Here is a 25,633-nt window from a genome sequence, read left to right as displayed (position 1 = left end):
GGGTTAAAATACCCTAAAATTAATACTTTGATCATTCTTGTTCAATTTTAATCTATGATCACCAGCCTCAACTTCTGTTTGTACCTGTTTTAATGTATACATTTTTTTTATATCTTGTATATTTAATCTTATATACTTGTTTGAATGAATTTATTTTTGCATCAAATAGCTTTTATTAACTGTACTTATATATTTGTTTTATTTGATTGTTTTTTCTGATCATGTATCTTCTATTATGTTTTAATTCATTTTAAACTATACTCGACATCCTTGTAAATGAGGGTCATCCCTCAATGATTTCTTCAAGTTTGAATAAAGGCAGTATATATAAATACTATTAAAACATTACAGACAGGACTGGTTTTGTAGCTTCATAAAATGCATACCATGAGTTGAGGAATCAAGAATGAAATATGCATTTAAGGAAATCTTTTACTTAAAATTCTCACGTATTTCTAATATTCCTTTTGTCAATATCACAATACTGTTCATCCATCTTTGCTCAAGTGTGCTGGATGAACAATGAGTGAGGAGGACTTAGTTACGTGGGGTTCATTTTAGGAATTATGTGCTCGTTTCCCCCAGTATCCTTTCAATAAAAGTGTGGTCTATGAATGACCTGTAATTCACCTTTTTCTCCACACGGTGGGGCAGTCGGTCTGTGTGTGAGCTGACGTCTGAGCGATTCATGAATAGAAAACATCTTCATTCACATTGTTGTTGTTTTTTATTTTTACAATTTATTAGGCTACTTTACAACACAAAGTTCAAAGAAAACAAAGTTCTTTGTCATTTTTTGTATTACATTGCATATGTTGTATGTGAATTGAATGGCAGATAAAACCGGTCTTCATTTACAAAGCAGTGAACTATGTGTATACTATTTCTGTTGTCTTGTGAGTTTATAGTGACCTTATCTCATATGCCATCACCACATTCCCGTCGAATTCCTCCTTGTTGTGAAATTTGCATCCTCCAAAACCTTTACAAAACTGTCACTGAAGTTCTGTTTTCGAGGCTTGACCTGTACATTCACATGTCGTGCTTTAACTGTCTCTGTGAGGCTGGTCTTTTTAACTCATGTCACCTGTCACCCGGTGTAAACCGTGAGCCTCACCCTCCGGAACCTTGAGCGCAGCGGCGCTCTCCATCTTTCCTCTACCGCTGAGGAAGTGATGAGCCAGAAAAACCACCAGCACAATTAAGAAGACAGTGCACACTATTATCCCAACCAGACCCCCCACTGTTACCCCTGAGGGTTGCAATGTTGGATCTGGATATGGCATAAATGGTGTTGGTGTGACGGTGTTTGGAGCTGTGGAGCTGTGTTCATCTAATTCCCAATCCTCATTTTTTTCGCACTTGAACTGATCAACTAGAGTGTATCCTCGAGAGCAAGTGCACACATAGCTGCCGAATAAGTTTTTGCAGCCTTGGTCACAAGTAAAGAAAGAGCATTCATCCATATCTATGCAAACTGTATGGTCCTCTCTTTCCTCTGCTATGTAGCCTTCAGGGCAGTAGCATTCGAACTTATTATTTGGGTCGCATATCGCAAGGCATTCCTCCAAACCACAGTGGAGTTTACACTTATTAGGGGAATCTGGATCCTCTTTATAACCATCATAACAAGAGCAATTGTAACTACCAGGTGAGTTGTCACATTGGTGCTCGCATGGGGCAGATACGCACTCGTCCACGTCGACGCACACGTCGCTGATCAACTTGTATCCATCCTTGCAGGCGCACTGAAACCCGCCAGGAATGTTGACACACATGAAGTTCTCACCGGGACACTGCCTTTCGTCCTTACAATCATTGAAGTCCACGCACGACCTGCCGTCAGGCGCCAGTTTGTAGCCATGGTCACACATGCACGTGTAAGAATCACCGGCTTTGAAGCATCCGTGCTGGCAGCGCAGGTGCAGGCACGGGTCTTCTGTGGCCATCTCGCAGGTGACTTTATTAGCAGGGTTGATGATTTGTCCCGTCGGGCAGTAGCAGGAGGGGACACTATTGGGGTCCTCAGCGCATTTGTATTCACAACCACCTTCGTGGATTTCGCAGCTCCAGGGTGCCTGGAGCCACTGTTCAGTGAAGCACACGTATGTGGTCTCAGACGGCATCCTAGTAGCGATGCTTCCAGGGGGAAGAGACAGCAAATCCTCGCCCTCAAACCCCATGGGGATCCTGTAGGTCACAGTCTCGTCCACGGCAACCTGTAGACTTTCACACGGTTCCTGGAAGTTGTACTCACAGAGAAACCCGGCAGCTTGTCCTTCGCATGGATCCTGGAACCATTTAAAATCATCCTCGAAGGCGACTGAGACACAGCGGGGAGACGAGCAGCTGCTGTTAAAATTCGCCCAGTTGTAGAAGTCACTTTCGCTGTCTTTAGTCACCCATTCATAGCCTCTCAGCGCAGCATCAGTGCTGGGACAGCCGGTCGGTCGATGCAAACCGATCCAGTACCGCCCCGTAGAGTTCCCTAACAAGATAACAAGACTATCATGGGATACAGACGAGCGCACCGTCATTAAGTTGCCACTTTGTTTTGTGCATTGATTCTGAGCGGTTACAAAATCGCTGGAATCGTGGAGCACCGTGAAGCACTGGTTCCCAATGCAGTATCCGTTACTCGGCTCTATCCCGCCGACCCTTCCCATCAAGGCAGTCAACACGACGACCAACAGTCCCCTAACATCCTTCATATTTGAACCTTGGTTGCGTCCTTTTAAGGTCTTGCACGTTCCAGCAGCCTATGCGATTCTTTGCATGAGACAGTGGTTAGCTCGCATTTATAACCCCCCAACTCCATGTTAGTGTCCCGGCGGAGGAAGGAAGTCGTTCTCGGCCAGCCGTGCCGCTCACTGTCTCGCAACAAACTTCCTCTCCACAACACAACTTGCAAGGAAGACCACATCCCCAAATTACGCACGGCGTTTACGCACTCACGCACACACAAAGCTGGGGGTACGCACGGGGGTATCTACCCAACGCCCCCTAGTTGCAATAGCCCCTCCCTCTGTGTGCAGCCAACCAGCTCCACTCTTCACAAAATGTCAGTCTCCACTAGTCCTTTGGTCTTCAGGTTAAAATGTACAGCTCAGAAATCACTCTTTCTAACGCATTGTCTAAGCATGAACACCATCATATCTAAAAACGAGCAGAATAATAAAGAAGTCAGCACAATGAAAATTTAAAAACATATTAAAACATTTTCATCTGACACAAGAAGTGTAGAAATGCAGACATTCAAGAAAAGTTAGATGCAGTAGCTATGTGTAGCTATGTGCCAGTATCAACATCAAGAGTAACTACATCTACCCCACTCTCTAACATGTAGTCTGTGTGTGCGTGTGTATGTGTGAATGTTTGTCTGTGTGTGTGTGTGTGTGTGTGTGTGTGTATGTGTGTCTGTTTGTCTGTGTGTGCGTGTGTATGTGTGAATGTTTGTCATTGTGTGTGTGTGTGTGTGTGTGTCTGTGTGTATGTGTGTCTGTTTGTCTGTGTGTGTGTGTGTGTGTGTGTGTGTGTGTGTCTGTTTGTCTGTGTGTGTGTGTGTGTGTGTGTGTATGTGTGTGTGTGTGTGTCTGTGTATGTGTGTGTGTGTGTCTGTGTATGTGTGTGTGTGTTGTATAGGGACTGCAGCCAACCCATGTACAGTATATATAAGTGATATATGGAAAAGGGGGAAATAACAATGGAAGGGGAGGGGAATAAAACGGAGAAGGGGTGTTGCCAAGTTTTGCTTTACATAGAAAAAAAACATTGTAGGAGTTCAGCTTCAACCTCTAATTCATGCATATTTATCTGTATAAACATCTACCTGGTTCAGTGTAGCCTGTCTCTGATAGTTCTATGATAACTACAAAGCATGAATGCAAAAACACAGAACAAAAATGTCTAATATTAAGCTCAGTGGTTTATTATTTTACATTATTTTTCAACAGCAATACATTCATCATCAAAAAGGCAAAAAATTGCAGCAAGTGTAAGCTTGCAATAAACCTGTTATACAGACATAATACAGTATCGTGGCTGGGAACAAATGGGTGAGACACAATTGTGTTTTCATACAGTAAAAGCCTCCATTATAAAATTAGACCATAGCAGCACAGTTTTACATTCATGTTTAATTGATCTGTTAAAGTCTGAAGTGCAGCATCTGTGGCTCCAAGACCAGTGTGTTATACAGTAAAGTTAAGATCCTTCGACCTCATGCAAATGTCAGTGTGAGCGAGCTACAGCATCACCACAGGATAATTAGTGAATATTGCATTGCGTTTCTTATGTTCTGATGCACAAAAAAATTGCTTTATTTACTACCGATAATACACCTTAAATGGAATGTGGAGCTCCATATTTACATTTTACCGCAGAAAATCAAGCCCTGTAAAGTGATGGATTGACGTTCAAATATATCAGAATTTGCAGATTTACTTCAAAACTATCATTCAGAAAAATGAAGGAGCTTCCATCTGTCAGTGTTGATGGCATTTAAGAAATACTGACTGATTTTAAAGGAACCACTGTGGTTGATTTATGTTATTTTGAAGGAAAGAGTGTGGTTGTGGTCAGTAACATTTGCTTTGATGTGCATAAGTGCATTTTCTATAGAAACTAATATATTCCAAAACAAATAGACAGCGTCTGTTTCAGAACTATATTGTCTGCCGTATATTTGGCTCAGAGTCCTAAATCTAAACCCATGAAATACAGGAATGTTTCACAAGCAAATCAGTCACAGTGAGTCATTGTGTCCATGTTAGACACTAAAACAATAATAATGTACATTTGAACTTAAAAAGGCTCGAAAAACTTAGTGTTATTTTATCAAAGAGTAAAAAAACATAAAGAACATACTGTACTGAACTACAGTTCACAAATATATTAACAAGAAATATGAGGAATATAACAGTATACTTGTACTTACATGAGATTATTTGTACTCAAGTGAAGTTCAAGGCACTCTTTTATATTAAAGGACTAAAACAGAGGGCATTATTTTTGTGAGATTACAGTGTTCTTTAAATGTATGGTTTACACTGGTGAATTTCTGGCACTTTTAAGAAACACCATCATCGGAAAAAAGTGTACATACTAAGTTTTTAGTGCCATTGCTATTATATATTAGCATCTTATTCATCAGATATTACTATTAACAATAGATCTAAATGAGAGAAAACACCAATTTTCCTATTTCTGTAACAAAAAGGTAATCTAAGAGCTCAAGTAGATGATGATCATAAATCAAATAAACCCCAATTTAAAAAGAAAAACATTCAGAAAGCATTGAATAAACTGTTAAAGTCCCCATATCTTCATGTGCATTCACTGCTATGATTTATACAGTGCCTAATTTATTGGGTTTCTCATCATCAGATCACTGTCTATGAATAACAGTGAATAATTCCCATATCAATTCTGAGGAACGAAAACAGTGCAATATGACGAGAAGAATTTCGAAAAGCAGCATATATATCTTCATTGGTGTGGTTAAAGTCTTTGTGAGTCGGTTTTAAACTGTTTGTCAATGGATAATCTCTTATACGTCTCTGTGGTCACCTGCTGCAGATAGAAGATATCTATATCAGCCCCTTTGATGGAGGGGAGTTCAAGTTTGCTGCAACGTTTGAACATGTTTCGGACCACGAAACACACTAGCACCGCGCACAGACTCATGAACAGGGTTATACCCAGGATGCTACCGGTCTTGATGTAAGGCGGTAGTATGGCTGGTTGCGGACTGGCTGGCGGGGTTGGTTGTTCTGGTGGGAGTGTTGGAGGTGAGCCTGAGCCGTCATAGTAGTCCGTGGTGCGTGGTACACAATCATGTCCATTACTATCCAGCTCGTAATATTCATTGCAGCTACAGCTGAAACTACCAAACACATTTTCACAAGTGTGTTGACACGGGTAAGTGTCACATTCGTCGATGTCTGTGCAATAAACAGTGTTGTTTTGAAGGTCTTTAATGTAGCCTTCAGGACAGTAGCAGACCTGGTCCATAGGCTCCTTATCGGCCTCGTAGTTGCATTTGGCCAGACAGTCTTGCTTTGTGCAGATTATCTCACACTTGGTGGGGTCCCACGCTGCCACCCTGAACCCCTCTCGACACTTACACTGATAAATCCCATTTAATTTCTCACAATCCATGTGCTCACATTTAGAACAGATACTAACATTCACACACACTCCATCCTCCTTCACGTAGTCATCTTTGCAATTGCACTGAAACCCTCCCTCGGTGTTCACACACTCTTCACCCTCACCTGTACAGGGGCTCTTCTCCTTGCACTCATTGATGTCCACACACCTCTTCCCATCTTTCGCCAGCTTGTAACCCGTGTTGCACTTGCACACGTGTGTGTCGACCCCCCTTTGGCACGTGTGTTGACACTCTTTGCACGGATCTTCGGTGCAGGTGATGTTGTTGGGATGGAGAGTTTCCCCTGTGGGACAGTTGCAAGAGCCTGTTGTAGAATTGCAGCCGTGCTCACAGCCGCCCTGCATCACCTCGCAATTCCAGGGAGCCCGCAACCATGTCTTAGAGAAACATAAATGCTTCGTGTCCGGATATTTGACGCCAGCCCTTTCCGCTACAGCCATGGTTCCTTGTGGAAACGTCTCTGAATCCTTCACCTCGAAGCCCTGATGAGAGGTGTTGTACCTCACCAGTGCGCCCTCGTCTACCTCTAAACGTCTGCAAGGCTCTTCTAATTGATATTGGCACACATATCCATCCAGTTTCTTTTCACACGGCTTCTGTTGAGATGTGAGGTTATGTCCCACCAGCGCATAGACAGAAAAGCAGCTTTGGGAACCTGCCGATTTCTTTGCAGTCCCCAGCCAGAAATTACCATTGATCCCGCTGAATAACCTCTCCGGCACTTGCGAGTCCGAGTTTGTCTCGAACAACTTTCCGTCCGAGCTTTTGCATTTTGTCTGTGCCTCAGAAAAAATTTTAGGTTCCTGGAAAATTGCAACACACTGATTCCCGGCGCAAAGTCCGTGCTGGGAGAGGACTGTTTCCTCCATCCCGCAGAGGAAAGTCACGCAAATAAGCAGAGCGTGTGTTGTAGAAGTCATGTCGATGTTTGAAAAGCTGCCGATAGTGTTAAACTTATGTGTTCGACGATCCGAAGCTGATATAGTAACTGTAAGCTCCACAAGGTCCCCATTTATACTGTAGACCTTCAACTGTATTTTTTGCCGACGTATAAGGAAGGAAGTCCCGTCCTGGTCTGCTTACTCAACCCCCACGCTGTCCAAAAGCCTTATCTCAAAGCAACGAGCCCATCAAAACACACACAAACACTACACACACACACACACACACACACACACACACACACACACACATGCCCGCGCACATGAACTTTTAATAAGAGGGGGATGAACAAAATCCCACCCAGTCTAACCATTTCCCATGGGTGACAGCTATGGGACCAATGAATTCTCATTGGATGAGAGATTTGCCACAAAGAACAATCCAATAACTTTTATATAATGGACTGGCATGTGGACTATAGGCAAGTCTTTACTGTTATTTATTGTCATAATTTGAGGAGTGTGCTTCAAAAAATATATACGTCAAGATATTTATGTGAGCTTTTGAAGCAAATTGTTCATTGTAAAACAATCAAGTGTATAGCTTTCTCAGTTGCTTTGGTGAACCTACAGTTTAAAATCGAGAGAGAAAACCTTACATGTTGACCCTTACATCATATTTGACTTGAAAAATATTGTCATTAAGTCATCCTGGCAGGTTAAGAAGGAAAAGTAAAGAGCCAGTTGAAATAAGTCGATATATTGGGGGCATGAGTGTATTTTCAAGTTACCATATTATGTCAATATAATTTTGTTATTACTCAACATCCTGTTGAATCTAAGTTTCAAGATTAGAACAGCTTTACTGCATGTTCTTACATGTTCTTCTTACTTCATAGTCTCTAGTAAGAAATAAAGATTTTGCCCCACCTGATACCAAGATACAGACTGAAAATGCTGCTTAAATCAAACATTAACAATTTAACACAATAGAATAGAATATCTTTATTGTCATTGTAACAGGTACAACGAAATTTAGTGCAGTCCTTGGCAGTGCAAAAGAGCTAATACATAATTAAAAAAAGAAAGAAGAAACACATAAAACAAAAAAAAAACACCCATATAAAAACACATAAGACATAAAACAGTATAAAACAACCCACTCACTCGTCCACAAAACAATATTGCACACAGTCCTTATAGTGCATATCCAGTATAAGACAATATAAGACAGAGTTGCGTAGTTATGTGAGTCGCTGCCTGGCAGTATTTAATGACGACAATATAAGGGAAAATTTATCCAAATTTTATTTTTTTCTTCATGAGGATCCTTTACTGCTTGCTTGCACTTTAATAGTTAAAGCTGCACTAATAATTATTTTTTATATTAACAGTGCATCAATGTCTGGTTACGGTCAGATACAAAAACCCCTTGGTCCGGGAAGCATCATGGTTTGGGTTAAAATGATCACTTGAAATGTGGTAGGGGTTAAAGTCACTACTTCCTTAAAGTTGGTCAACATTTGTCATCATGTCGACAATGAACAATTGTAGTTAAATTAAAAAAAAAAAAAAAAAACGGAAGGTCCATTGAATCCATCTGTGAAACCTGCCACCTCTGAATATGGAGATTTGCCACCTTATATATCTGTCATCTTAACTGTGTAACTCAAAAATAGTTCATTTTTAACATCTGATATTACGACCTATTGTATCATTTTATTGGAAGGACATGCTCCTTCCAGGATAGATACTGAGTCATGGTTCCGAAGGTAGACCAACTTCCTCAAGGTATAATAATAACCAAGGAAGTAGACACTATTGTCAGATTTACTGTCAATATAAATCGATCATCATTGTCAAACAGTTAAATCACCTTGGTGGGGCCGGCAGAGAAGGAATAGAAATGCCTTCCACCTCCCTCAGGGAGAAAGTGACGAGGATTGTGAAGAGGAAGTACGAAAAAATGGGACACACCTCCCATAGAAATGGGGCAGAAATAAAACGTGACGAGACCCTCATTACACGTCTTCTGTACGCTTTCATTGCTCAAGCTATCATGTGTCTACATGTAGCTTTGGCGGAAGTGGAAGGGCAGGAATGTGATCACATCTGATTGATACCCTCCCAAAATGACAAATAGTGAGTCAGTGGATATAATGTCAAATCAACCATATATTTCAGTGTGGTAAAATAAATACGTTTCTAAATGAGTTCCAGCTGTAACCGCAGCCAAGACACACGCCTTTATTTGTATTCTGACGCCTGAAAATCAACAAATGACTGTGATGACAAACATTTCAAACCTTGTATGCATAGTATTGACTGCTATTTCTGTGCCTCCTTACATGAAAGTGGGTGCGGTAAGATTGAACGGGGTGGAGGGGATGTGACCGAGGTTCATGCAGTGGAAACACAATAATTAACTCAATGTTTTTATTCTTTTTTAACTTTTTGGCCGTTGCCAGGATGCCAGGCAGCAGGCGTCATGGATTCAATCCAATACAGTGATACACAGACCCGTGTAATCTTAAGACAACCAGCTTGGTGACACAACCCTGCCCACTAAGTCTCCATAAATATATTTTTTTATCTGATATCTATCTTTAATGCCCACACTGAGTTATCCAAGGGGAGGGTTCAAAATGTGCCTGAGGATTGTTTGTTTCTTTTATAACCAAAGCCTGCTTGTTCCCAAAATCAGTTTCACTGTGTTTTCAAAGAGAAACTATGCAATGCTTTTACAAGCTTTGGTGTCAGTGCCACTAACAACATCCTGACTATGGTCCTGACTCTTGTTTTCTGTTCAGTATTTCTGACGTTGCTCCATACTTGTGTTTAAACTTGTTAGAGCAACTTGCCTGACCTATTAAGGCCTTCCTTGTTTCCTGCTGCCTGATAAATGCCCAAATGTTAAGGTCAGCTTCATTATCCCGTTGGTTCGGCACAGTAAAAAGAAGGCACAGGCCCACTACAGATAATACAAGACAGTTATCTGCATTCACCCCCACATTAAAAAGTCACCAACACATTCATCACTGCTCAGTAGCCCCCATCCCACTGACAAAAGGTTTAGATGGAGTTCTCACAGCCATTTTTCTCTGGTGGCTATTATTAATATCAGATAATTTCATTAACTTGAATATTTTTAGTTGCTAATGTTGATAAAAAGAGAAATATGACTGTGATTTGTTGATATGTGCAGCCACTTTGCCTGAATAAGACATTTTCTGTCTCCAGTGACAGATAAATGTGGCCGGCAGCGGATGAAACCTGGAAACATCACGGATGCTTCACTGATGTTTTCTGCGCTCTATGGTAACGAGCTGCACTGCTGAATGCACTTTTTCACAGGCTGTAGAACAGTTTGTTTGAAACTGTGACCGTGGATAAGCTAATAAATATATGTAGCTATACCCCCTTACATATTTTATAAATGTTGTCATCAGTCCTTTGTGCCAAAATCTGACTTCATCGCAACCTAACTGATTCATAATGTTTCAAGAATATCAGTCTCCCCACCTGGTTCAACCAACACAGAGAGTTGTTGTAGTACTTAAAGAGATAAGACATATATCCACATTTACAGGTATATATATATATTAATCTGGATCTGTACTGGAATATCTGTGCATGATTTAATCTTATGTAGCCCTTATTTAAGCCCCTCGAGGAGCCCACCGCTAAACAATGCAACAAACAGTAGCAGTAGGATTTATATATAGAATATTTCTGCATTTACAGTCTCATTTACTCTCTACCAGACCCTCCTTATCAATAACAGCATGGAAGCAGACTTTTCCTAACCTTAAACCTAAAGTTTCATTGTTTTTTTCACAGTAGCTGCCAACAGTGTTAAGATTGGGCCAAGGACTCATTGGACTGAAGAGAGTTTGGATGTGAGAGCTGTCAAAAGCCAGAGGAGGAAAAGGAAGGGTTTCCATGTTCTAGATTAGGATCAAAAGACACACACACACACACACACACACACACACACACACACACACACACACACACACACACACACACACACACACACACACACACACGGAGGATGAAATGAGTCATCAAAATTCTTTACGTGCATGCACAATGAATCAACTCATGTACAATCATCTGCATCTTCCTCTTTTTTTATGAATACTATAAATATTACTAACATTTCTTATATATTATTTATTGTACCATCTCAACAGAGAGTTAGTGATATTTTTCATAGTATAATATTATTGGATTATTGGACTGGAGGCTGGTGTGCCAAACAGCTCATAGTTAAATATCGATATTTTTAAATATGTCACTCAGCTTCGGAGGGAATCCTTGATGCTCTACTCCACTGTGGCTGTGTTTAAAGATGGGTGAGAGAGACTCTGCACAGGCTGGCAGTCACTATACTAAGGCCTATAAAATTATGTAGAGAAAAATGTCTTAAAATGTAAACTGTTGATTAGCTACAACATAGAGGTATGCCAATATGACAACAGATTAAACACGTGTGCGTAACTTTCACCACTGATGTAGCGCCATTTCAGATAACGAATGTGGTATTTTGATGACTCCTCTGATCCGCCCACACACACACACACACACACACACACACACACACACACACACACACACACACACACACTCTCAAACACAGAGGGCACATGACCTGACAGAAGACCTTTCCAATGCCACACATCCTCTCCAGAGAGTGGTTTGTCATTGGATAAACACGCCAAGAGTATATGCTGATTTACAACCTCAGTTCACAGGAAAGAAAGAAAAAAACCCTTTCAGAACCTCAAGTGTTTTCCTGTTTCTAATACAGTTTATTTACTAAACATTTCTTAATCTCTAAATTGGAGTTTCACAATAAGGAGATGCCTTTAAGAGACCTTATTTAGTTTTGCTGCTATTGAGTTTTAGATTGTTTTGTAGATTTCTTGTTGTGTGTCTATATTAACAAAGACGTACTGTATGTCACATTGTCCTCTGTAAAAGGCTCGTACATCCAGGTAATCTTTCCTTTCATCTTATCTTATCTCTTGGTCAGCAGCAGCTCTGTTATAGGTTCCTCATTTTCAAACAGAGGAGCACTTTTACTTGGTTGCATGACACAATTTTTGATTACAGTGCTCTGGAAGTGACGCTCGATCACCGGGTGATTAATATATTACTGTTTATAAGGCATAAAATCAATTTCCATTCAATATCCTTAAACTATTGTGACGGCCTTTGGCTTTAACGGTAACTGTGTTGGCCTGCCTCTGCTTCCTCTTTCCTGCCTTTGCTTCTCTCCTCCCAGATTTCCTGGATAGTCTGGTCCCTACCACCTCATCAAGGGATTGCATTCACCTGTTGGCAACCTGTATAAACTGTGTGACTTCCTCTCTCTCTCTTTCTCCTGCCTTTTTATTGTGTTTTGGGTTTTTAATTGTGTTTGGTGTAGCCTTGGTTCATGTTCATTTTACTAAATCTCGTAGTTTACTTAATTTGCTATCTTTAATAAATTATTTCATTAATTTGAGCTGTTACTGTCTCATTTTCAGTACTAAAGACACTTTTTCACGTTTAATATTTTCACCGTTATCAGGATCCAAAATGAGATGCCCCTCATTTGTAGTTAGACGCTGGCTCAATGTGGCATTCCTGTACATAAGAACAACATGTGAGCAAGCTTTAATTGATTAATTGATATATTGATTAACTAAAAGAGGAAGAAATGATCAATGTAATATCGAGTCATGCTGTATCCAACATAATAATACAATGAATATTCATCATGTTAATACACCTACTGTGTTCGATACATATCGGTATATATTGGTATATCACAGTATGGCCAATGTATGTAAATGCTAAATAGTCAACATGATATTCAGCGCAATAAATTGTGTATTCTTGGGGTCATTATGTTATAGTTTATTACAAACTTTGAAGTGGGTTACAAAATCCTCAACTTGATTTGTAAAAGGAATTCAGAGCCAGATATATTTTATGAAATCACTTCCTGTGTTATGCAAAATAAAAAAAACCTCTTTCATTACATAACTGACAGAGAAACTTCCATCAGTGTCAGTCTTACAAGAACCAAGAATTTCATCCTGATACGTTTATTTTTGTTTTCTAACCTGACACAGCACTGATAATCTTATTTTGATCCTTCGTGTATTATTACATTTTTCTTGGCAAACTTAAGGACAGTATGAATTTATAACCTTCTTTGTCTTCAGTTTTTGTTTTTATGCGCTTTCATTCGGCTTCATGTCCGAAAAGGAGTTGATCAGGATAAAACAGGGAGGAAAAAGTTGTAACATTTCTGCTTGTTTAACCTGAAGGCTTGTGATATCACCCAAGAGTCCCGAGAGGGCATTTCCTGCCATTGAGGAGGTGGGTTTACCTTTCCCTTCCCTGCGTGTCAACACAAGACATCATTTACACAGAGAGTATTTATCTGTGTGTCTCAGATGGTCAAACACAATATCCTCGCAGCAAGCTCCTCACGGGTCAGCAACGGTCAAAAAAGGAAAAAGCAAGACGCATCCCTGCCAACAAAATCTCTGAATGTGGGCATTCCTTCAAAACCGAGGAATGCCAACATATTTTGACATTTTTTTCTCATGATTGTGAAAACATTACTTTGGGAGTTGTAAGGATTATATCAGGTTGCAGTTACTCAGACTTCTAAATAAATGATAATATATACAAGAAATGTTTACAAAAACATTACTTAGATATGAAACAGCAAAACAAATGGCATATTTCTTATCCTAAAAGTGCAAAACAGTCAAAGAAACCATGTCAGTGGCTCTAACTTTTTCCAACAGACATCAAACCAACTCATGGATCTCCTCCTATTGCATGTGCAACATACTGTGCAGTGATATCCAATATTTTGTTAATAGCTTTTCTCATTTTATATCACTGACTTTAAAATCAACTTTTATCTGGGCCATTACACATCAACGTAACTCATGGGAAAGTGTATAAATATCACCATTTAAGGACATTTCGTGTGTTATTGTTCATCATTGTTTAGATTTAGACACTAAAACCACTTGAAAATCATGATTTGGTCATGTAAAATGTGATTTAAAAAAAGTCCTGACGTGGCAGTATAAATGTACTTTACAAGCACTGGCTACTTGTAGGAGACAGGAAGTGAACAGTAGTCTAGTGTCAGAGGCTTTTGTCCCATTTAACTACCTTTGCTTTGAGAGACAACAGCCTTTTTTTGCACAGCCACACGCGACCGATGCTGTCACTTCTACTTTAAAACATAATATATAATATGCAGCATCCACTGTAATATATAACTGCGAATAGATGCAGAGCAGGACAGTGATAGTAGACGTTAACGACTGTCACACCACGTAAATGCAGTCTTGCAGCCACTCTGTTCATGCCACAGTTATTTGCTGCAGTCCACTAAACTGAGCAGACCTCGTCTCACATGAAGCCCGATTATTCTCAGTCTGTGTGTTTTGGCTCTGAGAGAAGCAGAGGACTAGCCAAATGAAGGAATGTTTTCTCCCAGAGACACCACAGCTCCTCTCCCCACTCCCCACGTTGCCTCCTTTCTAACAGGAAATCACAGCAAGAAATTGCAGTTTTTATTGCCTGTTTTCATTTATTGCCTGTTTTCATCTATAGTCTGGAACACAGTGGAGGGGCGTGTCCAGACGCAATGTAGATTTATTGGCACAAGTCACGGTTCACTTCATTTCCTGCTATTGTGTTTCATGTCAGAAAGGAGCAGAGCAAGCAGGTGATTGTACGCCATTTCTAAAAGCTTCTGTGAAACCAAAAAACATTTTTATAAACTGAAAACGTTGGCCCTTCTCATGTGATGACAGAGGCATGTAGATAAAGTATCTGGATTACTATAAAACAAACACATTACACTGGGGGTTTCCAAACAACTCCACAATAATGTATAATATATGTAATATCATCTTTATAGAAACACTGTCTACAATTCTGATTTCACCCAATTTGTAAATAATACAACTTTTCCTTTAATGTTGTATTATCGTAAAGTAATTAAGTAAATGCAGGCAAATTGCACCTCACCAAGGGACATGATTGTTACCTGCTTTTCATCCAATAACACAGATTTTTAGCCAGATTACTTAATGATATCTTTGAAGCTGCACTAACCAATATTTTCATATCAACAATGAATCAAATAACTTTGTGTGATGTAAAAGGGGTCACAGATCATCATCACTCATCCCTGCAGTTCTTCTCAGCACTCTCAGAACATAGTGGAGCTAGATATTTCTCTGGGCAGTTGTAAAGACCAGACAGAGTTAAAATCAGAGTGGATATTGCACTTATATTCATCAGGTTGCTGGAAACAACACTCCAAATGAATGCTTATTTTGAAAGTATCAACTTCAGAAAACATAAAATATGACTTTTTTGCACAAATAATTATAACCTTTGCAGGAAATGAGGCAGAGAAACTTGTAGCCACATTTACGTAATGCATGCAATGCACACATGCATGTTACTCAGTTGTCTTTGCAAAAAAAAAAAAAAAAGCATCATGAAACCAAGACAGGAGCTCTGTGTTTTTTGTATTAATTCCCAGAAATGCTGATCTTGACAGATTTATTGCAAGGAAAATCCATCTCATTGTGTTTGGGGCGCCACAAAAGAGAGCCTCCCCCTGTGCCTCTTTACAAAGCCCAGTAACACCAGCGTTTCCCCTCAGCTTTCCTCCTCTCTGTTCCCAGTCCCACCTGGAACTCCGCTGCCCGGTGTCAGATGCATGAACAGGAACACCCTACTCTGTTGTTTCTACCTCTGCAGTAATTAGACTCACAACCCCAGAGGAGGCCCCTTTGGCTGGCAGACAGAAATATTCTGAACTTAACGTGACCCCAAAACAAGAGAGAACACCCAGGACCCTTGAAAGGTGGATGTCTGCTAGACTCCACATATTAAATTTTCATGATATACTTGTTGACTGTCCGCATCTCCGCATCTGTGCACTTTTCATGTTCTAAACAGGGGGTACACATGCATTCATTTTCACACACTATTTTCTGGCTCTTTACACACCTTTTGTTCTGCACACAGGAACGTGAAAGTCAACACAGACCCACAGTAACACAGGACTGGTTGATTGTTGTCTTGGGTAACATCAGAATGAAAGAATGAGAGTGGAAGTCTGCATATCAGGAGGATCGTAGACCCACAAAGGTACAGGAAAAATAATTCATTGTTTTTAAAATGTGTCTTATTTTTGCATTGTATTCTTGTGTTTTTGTGCTTTCAAGCTGAGTCCACGTGAGTTTTAAAGAAATCCCATGACTCACTTAAACAACTTATGGGAAAACATTGCACATGATCGCACGTCTCTGCTTCTTCGTATTTATAGTATAAAATATCATAACCACAAAAAATGGGTTTGTCGTGGAAAAGCATAACTTTTCTTTTAGTCAATCAGTACAGAACCAGATTTTCAACAGGCCTAAATTTTAGAGGAAATTAAATGAACCCCTCCCTGCTCCCTCTTCCTAAAATAAATGGACTCTTCCCATACAGTACTGCTATTTGTGCAACCCTTGACTTTTCAGTGCTCATAGTCCCATGCTTAGTTATGTGCATATATGTATTCATGGACATATGACATCCAGAGGACACAGGTCACTCAGCGGAAACGCACATATTCCAGTACAACAGTGGAAACAGGGTATTTGACTCCATATGTGTCAACTGTGTGTGTGTGTGTGTGTGTGTGTGTGTGTGTGTGTGTGTGTGTGTGTGTGTGTGTGTGTGTGTGTGTGTGTGTGTGTGTGTGTGTGTGTGTGTGTGTGTGCGTGCGTGCGTGCGTGTGTGTGTGTGAGGAGATGGTGGGTTTTGAGGTCTTGAGCTAATCCATGAAGGAATTTGAGTTTCCCATGACTGATGAATTTCAAGTTCATGCTCATGCTTACTTCCTGTGTTCTTGTTGCTATAGGGTTTCAATCATTTTAATATACACAAGTGTCAAGCGTTTGATCTGAAAAGTGAAGCCAATTGGAGAAGTGCCTTTAACCGGCCAGCAGGGGGCAAAAGATTGTAAAAATGTATGAAAAAAATGATCTTACTCTAAAAAATTTTCCTGATCACCACTTTCAAGTCCTTTTCAATCCAGCATGATGTCATTTTTACAAATTAGGGTCCCATTTAGAGTAAAATAGACGATAAAGCAGGGTATGCTTTCAGGTGTGGCTAACTTGTGATTGACGAGTTGCTACCACAGTGACAATGTTGATATGTTATGTATCACCATACAATGGGAATGTGATTTCTGTCAGTCTTTGCTTCAGGGTTCCAAATTAATGTTCATGTCCATCGGCCAAATGGCTAGTGAATGTTCACATTTTATCAGCCACTCAATACCACCGTTTGGGGTTTTTTAGCTAGTGAGTGAAACAAATTTACCAGTCACTTGCATAATGAACCAGCATTTGGTGGGTGGCTGGTGCTTTTTTCGAGCACCAGCCACACAGTTTGTCTTTCCCACACAACAAAGCCTCGATATAACCTTCCTGTAAACAACCTTCTCACAAATTATCTGACTTTTGTTTGATTAAGACAAATCATACATTAAGCTTGAGTTTGTATTGAATCATAATTAAAGATTTAGCTATATTGAAGGATTACAGATACAGAGTAAAGTCATGTGTGGGAAAAAAAGGTTTCGAAATTCAACATTGCAATCAAACTGGAGGAAATACATTCTTACTCAATAACAATAATTTACTAAAATGTGTGTACGTGTGTGTTTGTATCTGTCATCTGTCTACTTTCAGGGACACGTTTCAGACTTAAGACCAGTTAAGTGAGGTTAGGGTTAGGGTTAGTTATTTTTGGATCAGTGGTTAAAGTTAGGCAAGAAGTGGGTACAGCTAAGTTTCCAGGAAATTAATGGAAGTCTATGAAATGTCCCCAAAAGTATTCTAGGACAACGTGTGTGTGTGTGTGTCTGTGTCTGTGTGTGTGTGTGTGGTGGAGATGTTGGGTTTGAAGGTCTTTAGCTAATCTACCAAGGAATTCATAGTTTTTCCAATACGGCAATGCGTTACAATAAGAGATAGTGACAACTAAATATATGTTTCTGAGTGGGAAATTAGACTTTTGGTCACAGCTGAAGAATAATTGCCTTTAATCAAATCCAACTCCTCTAAGGTTTTTTCCTCAGGACAACATTACCAAGAAATTCATTTGTTTATAAGATTATTTACATGGGGAGGAGAAGGAGATGTTATTCCCATTAGTGTTGGTTCACACAGGATGTATCTGTGTGACTGACCTGGTTTTGCATACAGCGTGGCCCCCCCATAAACCTCCTGTGTAAAACAACCTTTTCCCGAGTGATCTGACCTATTTGTGGTTATAGACTTTCTTGGGAAAAACTACACTTGTTTCTCAGCAAGGGTGTATTCTGTGGCACAGTTCTTGTGAAACCTGGCTCTCCATAATGCTCCTACAGGATTTGGATAGGATTTCCTTTCAGCTGGACAGAAATGAGCTGATAACTGTTAATCTATTGCCAGTAGGGTAGAATAAAGTCTTACAGAAGATGTGAAACAGAGAAATGGTTAAGAATGGGGAAAAAGCCATTATATATATATATTTTAGTTACCTCCCATTAAGACAAATCAGGCATTAAGCTTGGTTTTGTTTTAAAGTATAATGTAAGATATAGCTGTATTAAAGGATTGCAGAGTAACACAGGAGCTCTGTGTGTGAGACTAGGTTGGTAATTCACCAAACATACATATACAGGATATGCAATATATAGAGTCTAGGTCACATTCCAGTCAAGTATGAAAAACAAATAAATCTCAAGAGTAATCTCCTCAGTAGCTACTCCCCCATCACATCTCCTCACATCGGCTTACTACTCCTATAGTTGTGATTGCAGTTTGTATAAGTTTGTATAACATTTACAATAAAGTTGTGATAATTTTGGATGTTAAATGGTAATGAAATACAAGTTTGAAGCACCTCACTAACCAGAAAACATGTCATGATACTGGGCTATTTATATCCAAGCTCCTCTACTTGGTGGAACGTGGGAATGAGAAATAAAACAAGAAAAAGCATTTCTCAAAGAAAATCCTTGTGTATTTTAAGTAATGATGCTGAAAATGTATTGCGTGTATTTGGTAGTGTAGGCTCTTTATGGATTATACTACTAAGAATAACTCATAAATTGGCCATGTTATCATAATTAGCTTGTGATAAGTTGATACTAAAACAAGTATAACTGTTATTTATAGGAAAAGTCACAGGGTAGGGCACATATCTATATTAATCATCTTTGTAGAATAAAAACAGTAGGAATCATGTGTTCCAAAAGTGACACACATGACAATTTGATAAAAGTTTAATTGTTGTTGTTTTTTTTTAAATTCTAGGACAGTTTATCTTAAAGCCTGATAAAATAGGTGTTTTCTGGAAAAAAGGTGTGCCAACTACAACATTGAGGGTTGTGGCACAGACACTAACCGGGTATGTTGAAATGGAAATTCTACGCAATTTTTGGCTTTGATGCAGCAGAGTGACGTAAACCAGAATCAAAATGTGAAACACACCTAATTCACTGGTATCAGTGGTCGACAGTGGTGAGATTATACCCTGTGTCGTGTGGTACCGGGAGAACAGAGGTTGCGGCGACCATTGTTTCATCATTTGCCAGGTTTCCTGGATTGGGAATGACATAGTTTGCTCAAGGTAGTCTATTTTCTTGCAATGGTTTTCCCTGGATATTTCCCCTGTACAGATTGTGACCACTGTTTAGCATTTGTAATATATGGGCATTCAGTCACATGCTGGGTATAGACTAATTTATAGGAATTTTTGAATCTAGACCTGCTCAAAATATAAGTACACGTGAGATCTGGATTATGCAAAGTTATGAGTGTTTTACTACTGTTTTGCTCATTTGCTTTCTCTTTTTGAATGTCCTGGTATCCTAGATGGAATTCATTTCAGACAATGGTGTCTAAATATTTCATAGTAAAAGTATTTTTAATAGGTTTGACTTCCTGACACCGGCAGCTCAATTGTTTTATTTTAGTTCAACAGTGGTAAACACTTATCCCAACTGTTTCCATTCAGCATATCTGGAAAGAGGCTGCAGCTCTGCGGTATCACCCTGAGGCAGCAGCATTGTTGGTAATATTGGTGTATAAACTGATTCGATGCGAGGTTTAACTTCCCAAAAAACAGGCTTTTGTATTTATATTCTACATTTTCCACTGTTTCAAATTAATTTTACAGTTTTTCATGTAAAATGCTGGTTTGAAAGTCTATTTACTGCCCCTTTTTTTTTTTTTTTTTTTTTTTTTTACAAACAATTGTCAAAATAATTCGCACCAGCTTTCCATATACATGTCATCTAAGCAGGAGATCTGTGCCTGGAGAAATATATCTGAAGGTCCTACAACATTTTTGCTTGGACAATGGACAAAAGTTCCCTTGTGGCTGAGGTTATATGGGACTTGAGCCTAGATCCAAGCTGAAGCCAATGTTTCACTCTGTCCTGTTGGCCGACCAGTGACAAGGAGAAAATGCTCCGACTAATAGCAGTTAGGTCGGGCCAAAGGATGGTGTTCTCCAGTCCCACTGCTGTCTCCATCTGCTGAGCTGCAACAAGAAAGTTCAGAAGTTTCTCATCCTCTGTGATCTGATACAGCTGAGGGACCCTTCTCTCTAATTACACGATTTCAGATTATTCTGGCATTTTGATGTTGACATCCATAAGAGCATGTTTGATATTTTTTCTCCAACTTGTGACTGTATTGCGGTGTGTGTCAGCTCTGCGGCGGCCGTCAGTGTCAGACTACTTACAAGAAAACAAATGGTTAACTTTACACATTCAGCAAAACTAACATTCATGGATTTGTTTTTCTGGTCGCCTGATGAATGTAAGTCCAATATTTACTCTTCTTTTTTCTCAGTTTTGGTCTCCACCAACTATTAAGGAAGCGTAACACTGACTAGAGCTGCCTGCTGTGGCAAAAAATCCCAAAAAATTAATAAACTATAAGGATGTTGAGAGTTAACTAAAAACAAACAGTTCACTGATGCTAAAATGCTTGGTGTAGCTGAGGGGAACTGCAGAGTTGATTGATATTTCTGTGTGGGTTAATCACTTCCAACGACCCTTTTCACTTAACACATAGTAATTTGTTATTATTAGAATATTGACTGTAGCTGCGTTAAAGGAACTGCAACATATTTAAGTTTAAATTTGATCTTTGAAATAAAACAAATGCAGACTTTATAATAAAAGAATCAATAAAAACGGTATACTTCCTATGCATGACATACATAATACATCTAATTTTATAATAAAAAATGAGGCACCTAATTTGTTTTTCCCCCTAGCTTTCATTTATCTCATCAGCCTACATGTGTTACTGTCTCACTCTTTATTGAAAAGAAGACCTTCAGTTCTTTTATTGCCTGCCAACATTTGAGCTTTTCGTAATGCTTTGTTTGAATGTGTCTGCTTCTTGCCTTGGCTCACTCTGGTAAACACACCGGTTCCTGGAAGTGTTTCCTCCTATTTATGTTCTCATGTCTATCTGGTGGCTGCAGGAGACTGAGACGCTGTGGGCATCCAACAGTTGGCTGGCTCTGTAACTGTCTGGACATGTTCATGTTTATAATAACAATAAAAAATACAATATGTTTGGACAGAGGAAGTGCTGATTGAGCAGGTTTATCTTATAAATTAAGACATTTACTGATTAGATTATTTTCTTTATAACTTTTCTACAGGAACTATAGAAAGGGAAAGATAAGATATCATGAAAAAATATTATTTAACAGCACAGCTGACCCTACCTATACACAGGACCAAGGCTAAAGAGATGTACTGTAATAAAAATGGAAGGAAGTAGTGTTCAAGACCTTTTCAAGACTGTTAATCATCAGGAAAAAAACAACAACTTGTAGACTGTTTCCATGCATTTTCTTTCTGTCATGTGAAGGCTGCACATTGCTTAAAAAATATGAAAATTGGAAAAGGAAGAAAGGGTTTGGATTTGATTCACCACTGACATCTCTCACTAACTTTTTAGCTAATGTTATCAGCTCAGCTAGTAGCCTAACATTTGGTTTTATGGAAGCTATTGTAACTTAGCTGTCAATGTATGACATGTTGATAAAAAAAGTTGGATTGCTTATTTAACTTGCCTCAGCAGGGGCTATCACTGTTTGTAGGAGTACTAGGCCAATAAAACACAAAACCTTTGGACTCACAAGCAGTGGCAGATTCTGATAAGGGTGACATGAGCAGCAGCCCAGGGCGGCACAGGGTGCACACACCAAAAGAAAAAAAAGATTGGTTTTCTATCGCTGTCACATGATGTAATGTCACCTTGTGGATCAATTAACCTTATTCCAGTGGGTGACCTCGCTCTAGTTTGTGAACTAGCAGCTTCTACCTGCTGAGAAGATGTCAGTCAGCAGTAAGAGATGGTGAGAGGAGCAGGGGTAGGATGACCTCAGGTCTCTCCTCTGAAAGACTGAGGTAGGAGGAGCGGGGAATATAGTGCACCTAATTTTGTATGGTAGCCTACTGATGCAAAAATGGCAGCAAACGGGGGGTTCACCCAGGGCACCGTACAAGCTAGAACTGCCACTGCTCACAAGATAGCTATCCACAGAGCCATATATAACTTAACTTTCTAATCATGAGAGGATGTTTGTGCTTCTGCTTCAGCTTCAACCCTATCACCAGTAAGACATTTTGGTGCATCCAGTTTTTCCACTCACACTGACTGACTGAGATAGCGTTTGGAAAAGTAACCCAATAGAGACCTGTCAGACATTAAGACACAAGTATTTCTTTCTTTTATCCTTTTACCTGTAAACTATTTCTGATTGGTCTTGCCTGCATTCTGTTTACTGAAGGTTTAAAATTACAATATTGCCGCCTTCTTTAGCGCTAAAATAAATAATCTTCGGGTCAGGCGACGCCTTTGCTAAAAAATGGAAAAGACAGCTTAATTTTTCAACAGGACTTTTGGAATTATGGAGAGGTTAAAAATGTCTATGTTTTGTCTGTTAAACCCTGGAGGGAATAAATGTGACAGGTCCAAGTATCCATAATAGGACCAGACTCTGTATGTCAAAACAGTAAGGTTGTTCAAATATTTTAATTGCTGTCTGTCTGAGAAATGTCATATTCTAAACAAGCACAGAGAAAGAACAGCACATCTTTTTTTGACTAAGTGACGCACAAATGGCAGCTGGATCCATTCGCTTCTGCTGATGTACAATGATCGGATGTCTGATTCAGGACCAACTTTTCACAAATGCAAATGGAGGTTGAAACACAGCTGTTGGCTTTAGCTTTTGAAAACACAACTTTCAGGAGACTTAATGTATTGACTTTAAAGACAGAACAATGGGTCTCAGTTAACAGGTTAATGATAGTGATCACAGAAATGTATTAATTATAGTCGCAGAATCACTACTCTAATTGCAATGATATCAATGAGGAAATAAATATTAATACAGTGAATGTAAAAGGATATGAGCAATGGCAAATGAGTTGCACACTGGTCTATGTCTGCGTAGATCCTGTGGTTCCACTCAGTGACTCAGGAGAGACATAATTCAGCTCAGACTCAAAAATTTAAGCCTGGTCTGACCTCAGTAAACAGGAGTCCAGCTGCAGCTTGAGGCCGGCACAACGCCAAACATTTCACTGCTTTGTCATCTCAGGCAGATTCTCCCATGCTGTATGATGCAGATTCTTACAAGAAAATTACTGTAAAACACATCAAGCTGATTCAACTTAAAGACGCAAGTTCCCCCGACTTCCTTAAAAAATGTGAGACAGTTGAACTTTAGCTGAATAACTAGTTCAAAGTCATCTGATGAGTTTTAAAATGCAAACCCAAGTGAGCTAAATTAACTCAACTAGAGATAATAAGTTCAAGAGACAGTATTGGGATGTCTGCTAATATGCTGATCATATTTTTTTTTTTAGGAATTTAATATTTAGAGTTGAATGAAATCCCGATTGTGCATTCACTGATAATTTTGATGAAAACTACACATTTTAAATTAAATTGAAATGAATAAAACTGATATACCTACACTCATATTTGCATTACGTTAATTACAAAATATGAGTTGATTTCACTTAATTCCTGTATGATGTTTTATAGTCAAAACATCAAAGCACCACATTTTATTTTAACTCATGCGGCAGGTAGAACATCATCAACATTAACTATATGTTGAGATACTGTAAAACCAAATGGTGCCATTAGATAACTGGGTGAGAGAAGTAAAATTAGTAACAGATCAGATCGTTACCAGATCGAGTGTGAACAAAGATTATACATTTTGGCTATATTGAACTTTTTTCTTTTTTTTTTCCAAATATAGCCTATTGCAAAAAAAAATAAAGGACCGAGCTTTTGTGACCACAATTCATTCAAAACCCTAAAGTAAAAGCCCATGAGTAAGCATGAGGACAGAATCACTGTCACTTTAAGGTCAGATCTGGCTTCATACTCTATAATTCATAGGCAGCATTAGGATTAACGGATATATACTGTAAATGTGGGTGTCATCAGCATATTGGTGGTAAATTGACAGCGTGGTTCTGTAGGATTTGCCATGTCATAGCACTCAATCTTGTACTATAGTTTGCTAAAGTTGATTGTGCATGTTCCCTGTGAGATTGTGTCAAATGTGTCTAAAGCCGCACAAAGATAATAGTATCCCATTGTTTTTTTTGTTTTTGTTTTTAGGTCTGGTCATTTGTTCATTATCTGGATAATAACTATCTCACCAATAAACTTTTGCGATGATGCCAGACAACATTGCTAGGAGACTGGTGATGCAATTGCAAACGCTCAAACAAAGCAGTGTGTGATTCAAATTTGATGACTGTGGTATATTACGTGTGTATGAGTCAGCTTGTTAAAGCAGTGCAGCCGTCTGAGTTAACCACAAACCTGCTCAACCTGACTGATGCTGACGACTGAATGCATTGCAGTCATAAAAGGAAGGAAGAAGAAAGTTGAGAAAGTTGTTGGTTTCGATTGTTACTCCATTTTATCCCAAAATGTTTGAGGTTGCCTTTGTTTGTCATTTCCCATTTTTGTCTTATAAAGAAATAAAATGCCCCCCAAAATTACTTAAAGGTGACAAATCATGCTTTTTGTGATTTTATGATGTCAGATATTTAATATGCTAAACGTGGTCAAATGTATGTGAATATATGTAAACATGATCCCTGTAAGTCAAAAGTTTCAGCTTGCCCTGAACACTTTGTTTGCAAATTTTACCTCTACATCCTCCTTGTAATGACATCATATTGTCCGCACATGCCCATAAATGGCCATCCGTTGTATCGACTTTGCTGCTAAGGTTGTTGCATGTGTTGTTTGCATTGTCCACTCGCATATTTCAGATTGGATTCAGGAATCAAACATGTACCGATGTATTTGAGAAGTTTCCATTTCAAGTAAAGAATAATAAAAATACAATAAATCCTGCTACTACTGTTTGTTTATAGCCTCCTGAGCCACCAAAAGTCTGCTAAAATGTTCAAACAGAG

General features: G+C 39.2%; 2 protein-coding genes across 2 annotated transcripts; both read right to left on the bottom strand.

Moving 5' to 3' along the window:
* Positions 1-708: 708 nt before the first annotated feature.
* Positions 709-2,915, bottom strand: thbd (thrombomodulin). The gene has a single exon (XM_062437289.1). It carries the CDS (start codon positions 2,709-2,711, stop codon positions 1,074-1,076), a length of 1,638 nt encoding a protein of 545 aa, XP_062293273.1. The 5' UTR covers positions 2,712-2,915; the 3' UTR covers positions 709-1,073.
* A 990-nt stretch (positions 2,916-3,905) lies between these two features.
* On the bottom strand, positions 3,906-7,203 carry LOC133997694 (thrombomodulin-like). Its single transcript, XM_062437385.1, has one exon. The coding sequence runs from the start codon at positions 7,090-7,092 to the stop codon at positions 5,500-5,502; it is 1,593 nt and encodes a 530-aa protein (XP_062293369.1). The 5' UTR covers positions 7,093-7,203; the 3' UTR covers positions 3,906-5,499.
* Between the last annotated feature and the right edge of the window lie 18,430 nt (positions 7,204-25,633).

The sequence above is a fragment of the Scomber scombrus genome, chromosome 17, assembly GCF_963691925.1.
Source record: "Scomber scombrus chromosome 17, fScoSco1.1, whole genome shotgun sequence".
Taxonomy (NCBI): Eukaryota; Metazoa; Chordata; class Actinopteri; order Scombriformes; family Scombridae; genus Scomber; species Scomber scombrus.
The sequence above is the reverse complement of the archived record's forward strand: the minus strand, read 5'-3'. Positions and strand labels throughout refer to the sequence as shown.

Bases quoted from the DNA above. Each gene is read 5' to 3' on its own strand.
- LOC133997694 (XM_062437385.1), bottom strand. From the start codon at position 7,092: ATGACTTCTACAACACACGCTCTGCTTATTTGCGTGACTTTCCTCTGC.
- thbd (XM_062437289.1), bottom strand. From the start codon at position 2,711: ATGAAGGATGTTAGGGGACTGTTGGTCGTCGTGTTGACTGCCTTGATG.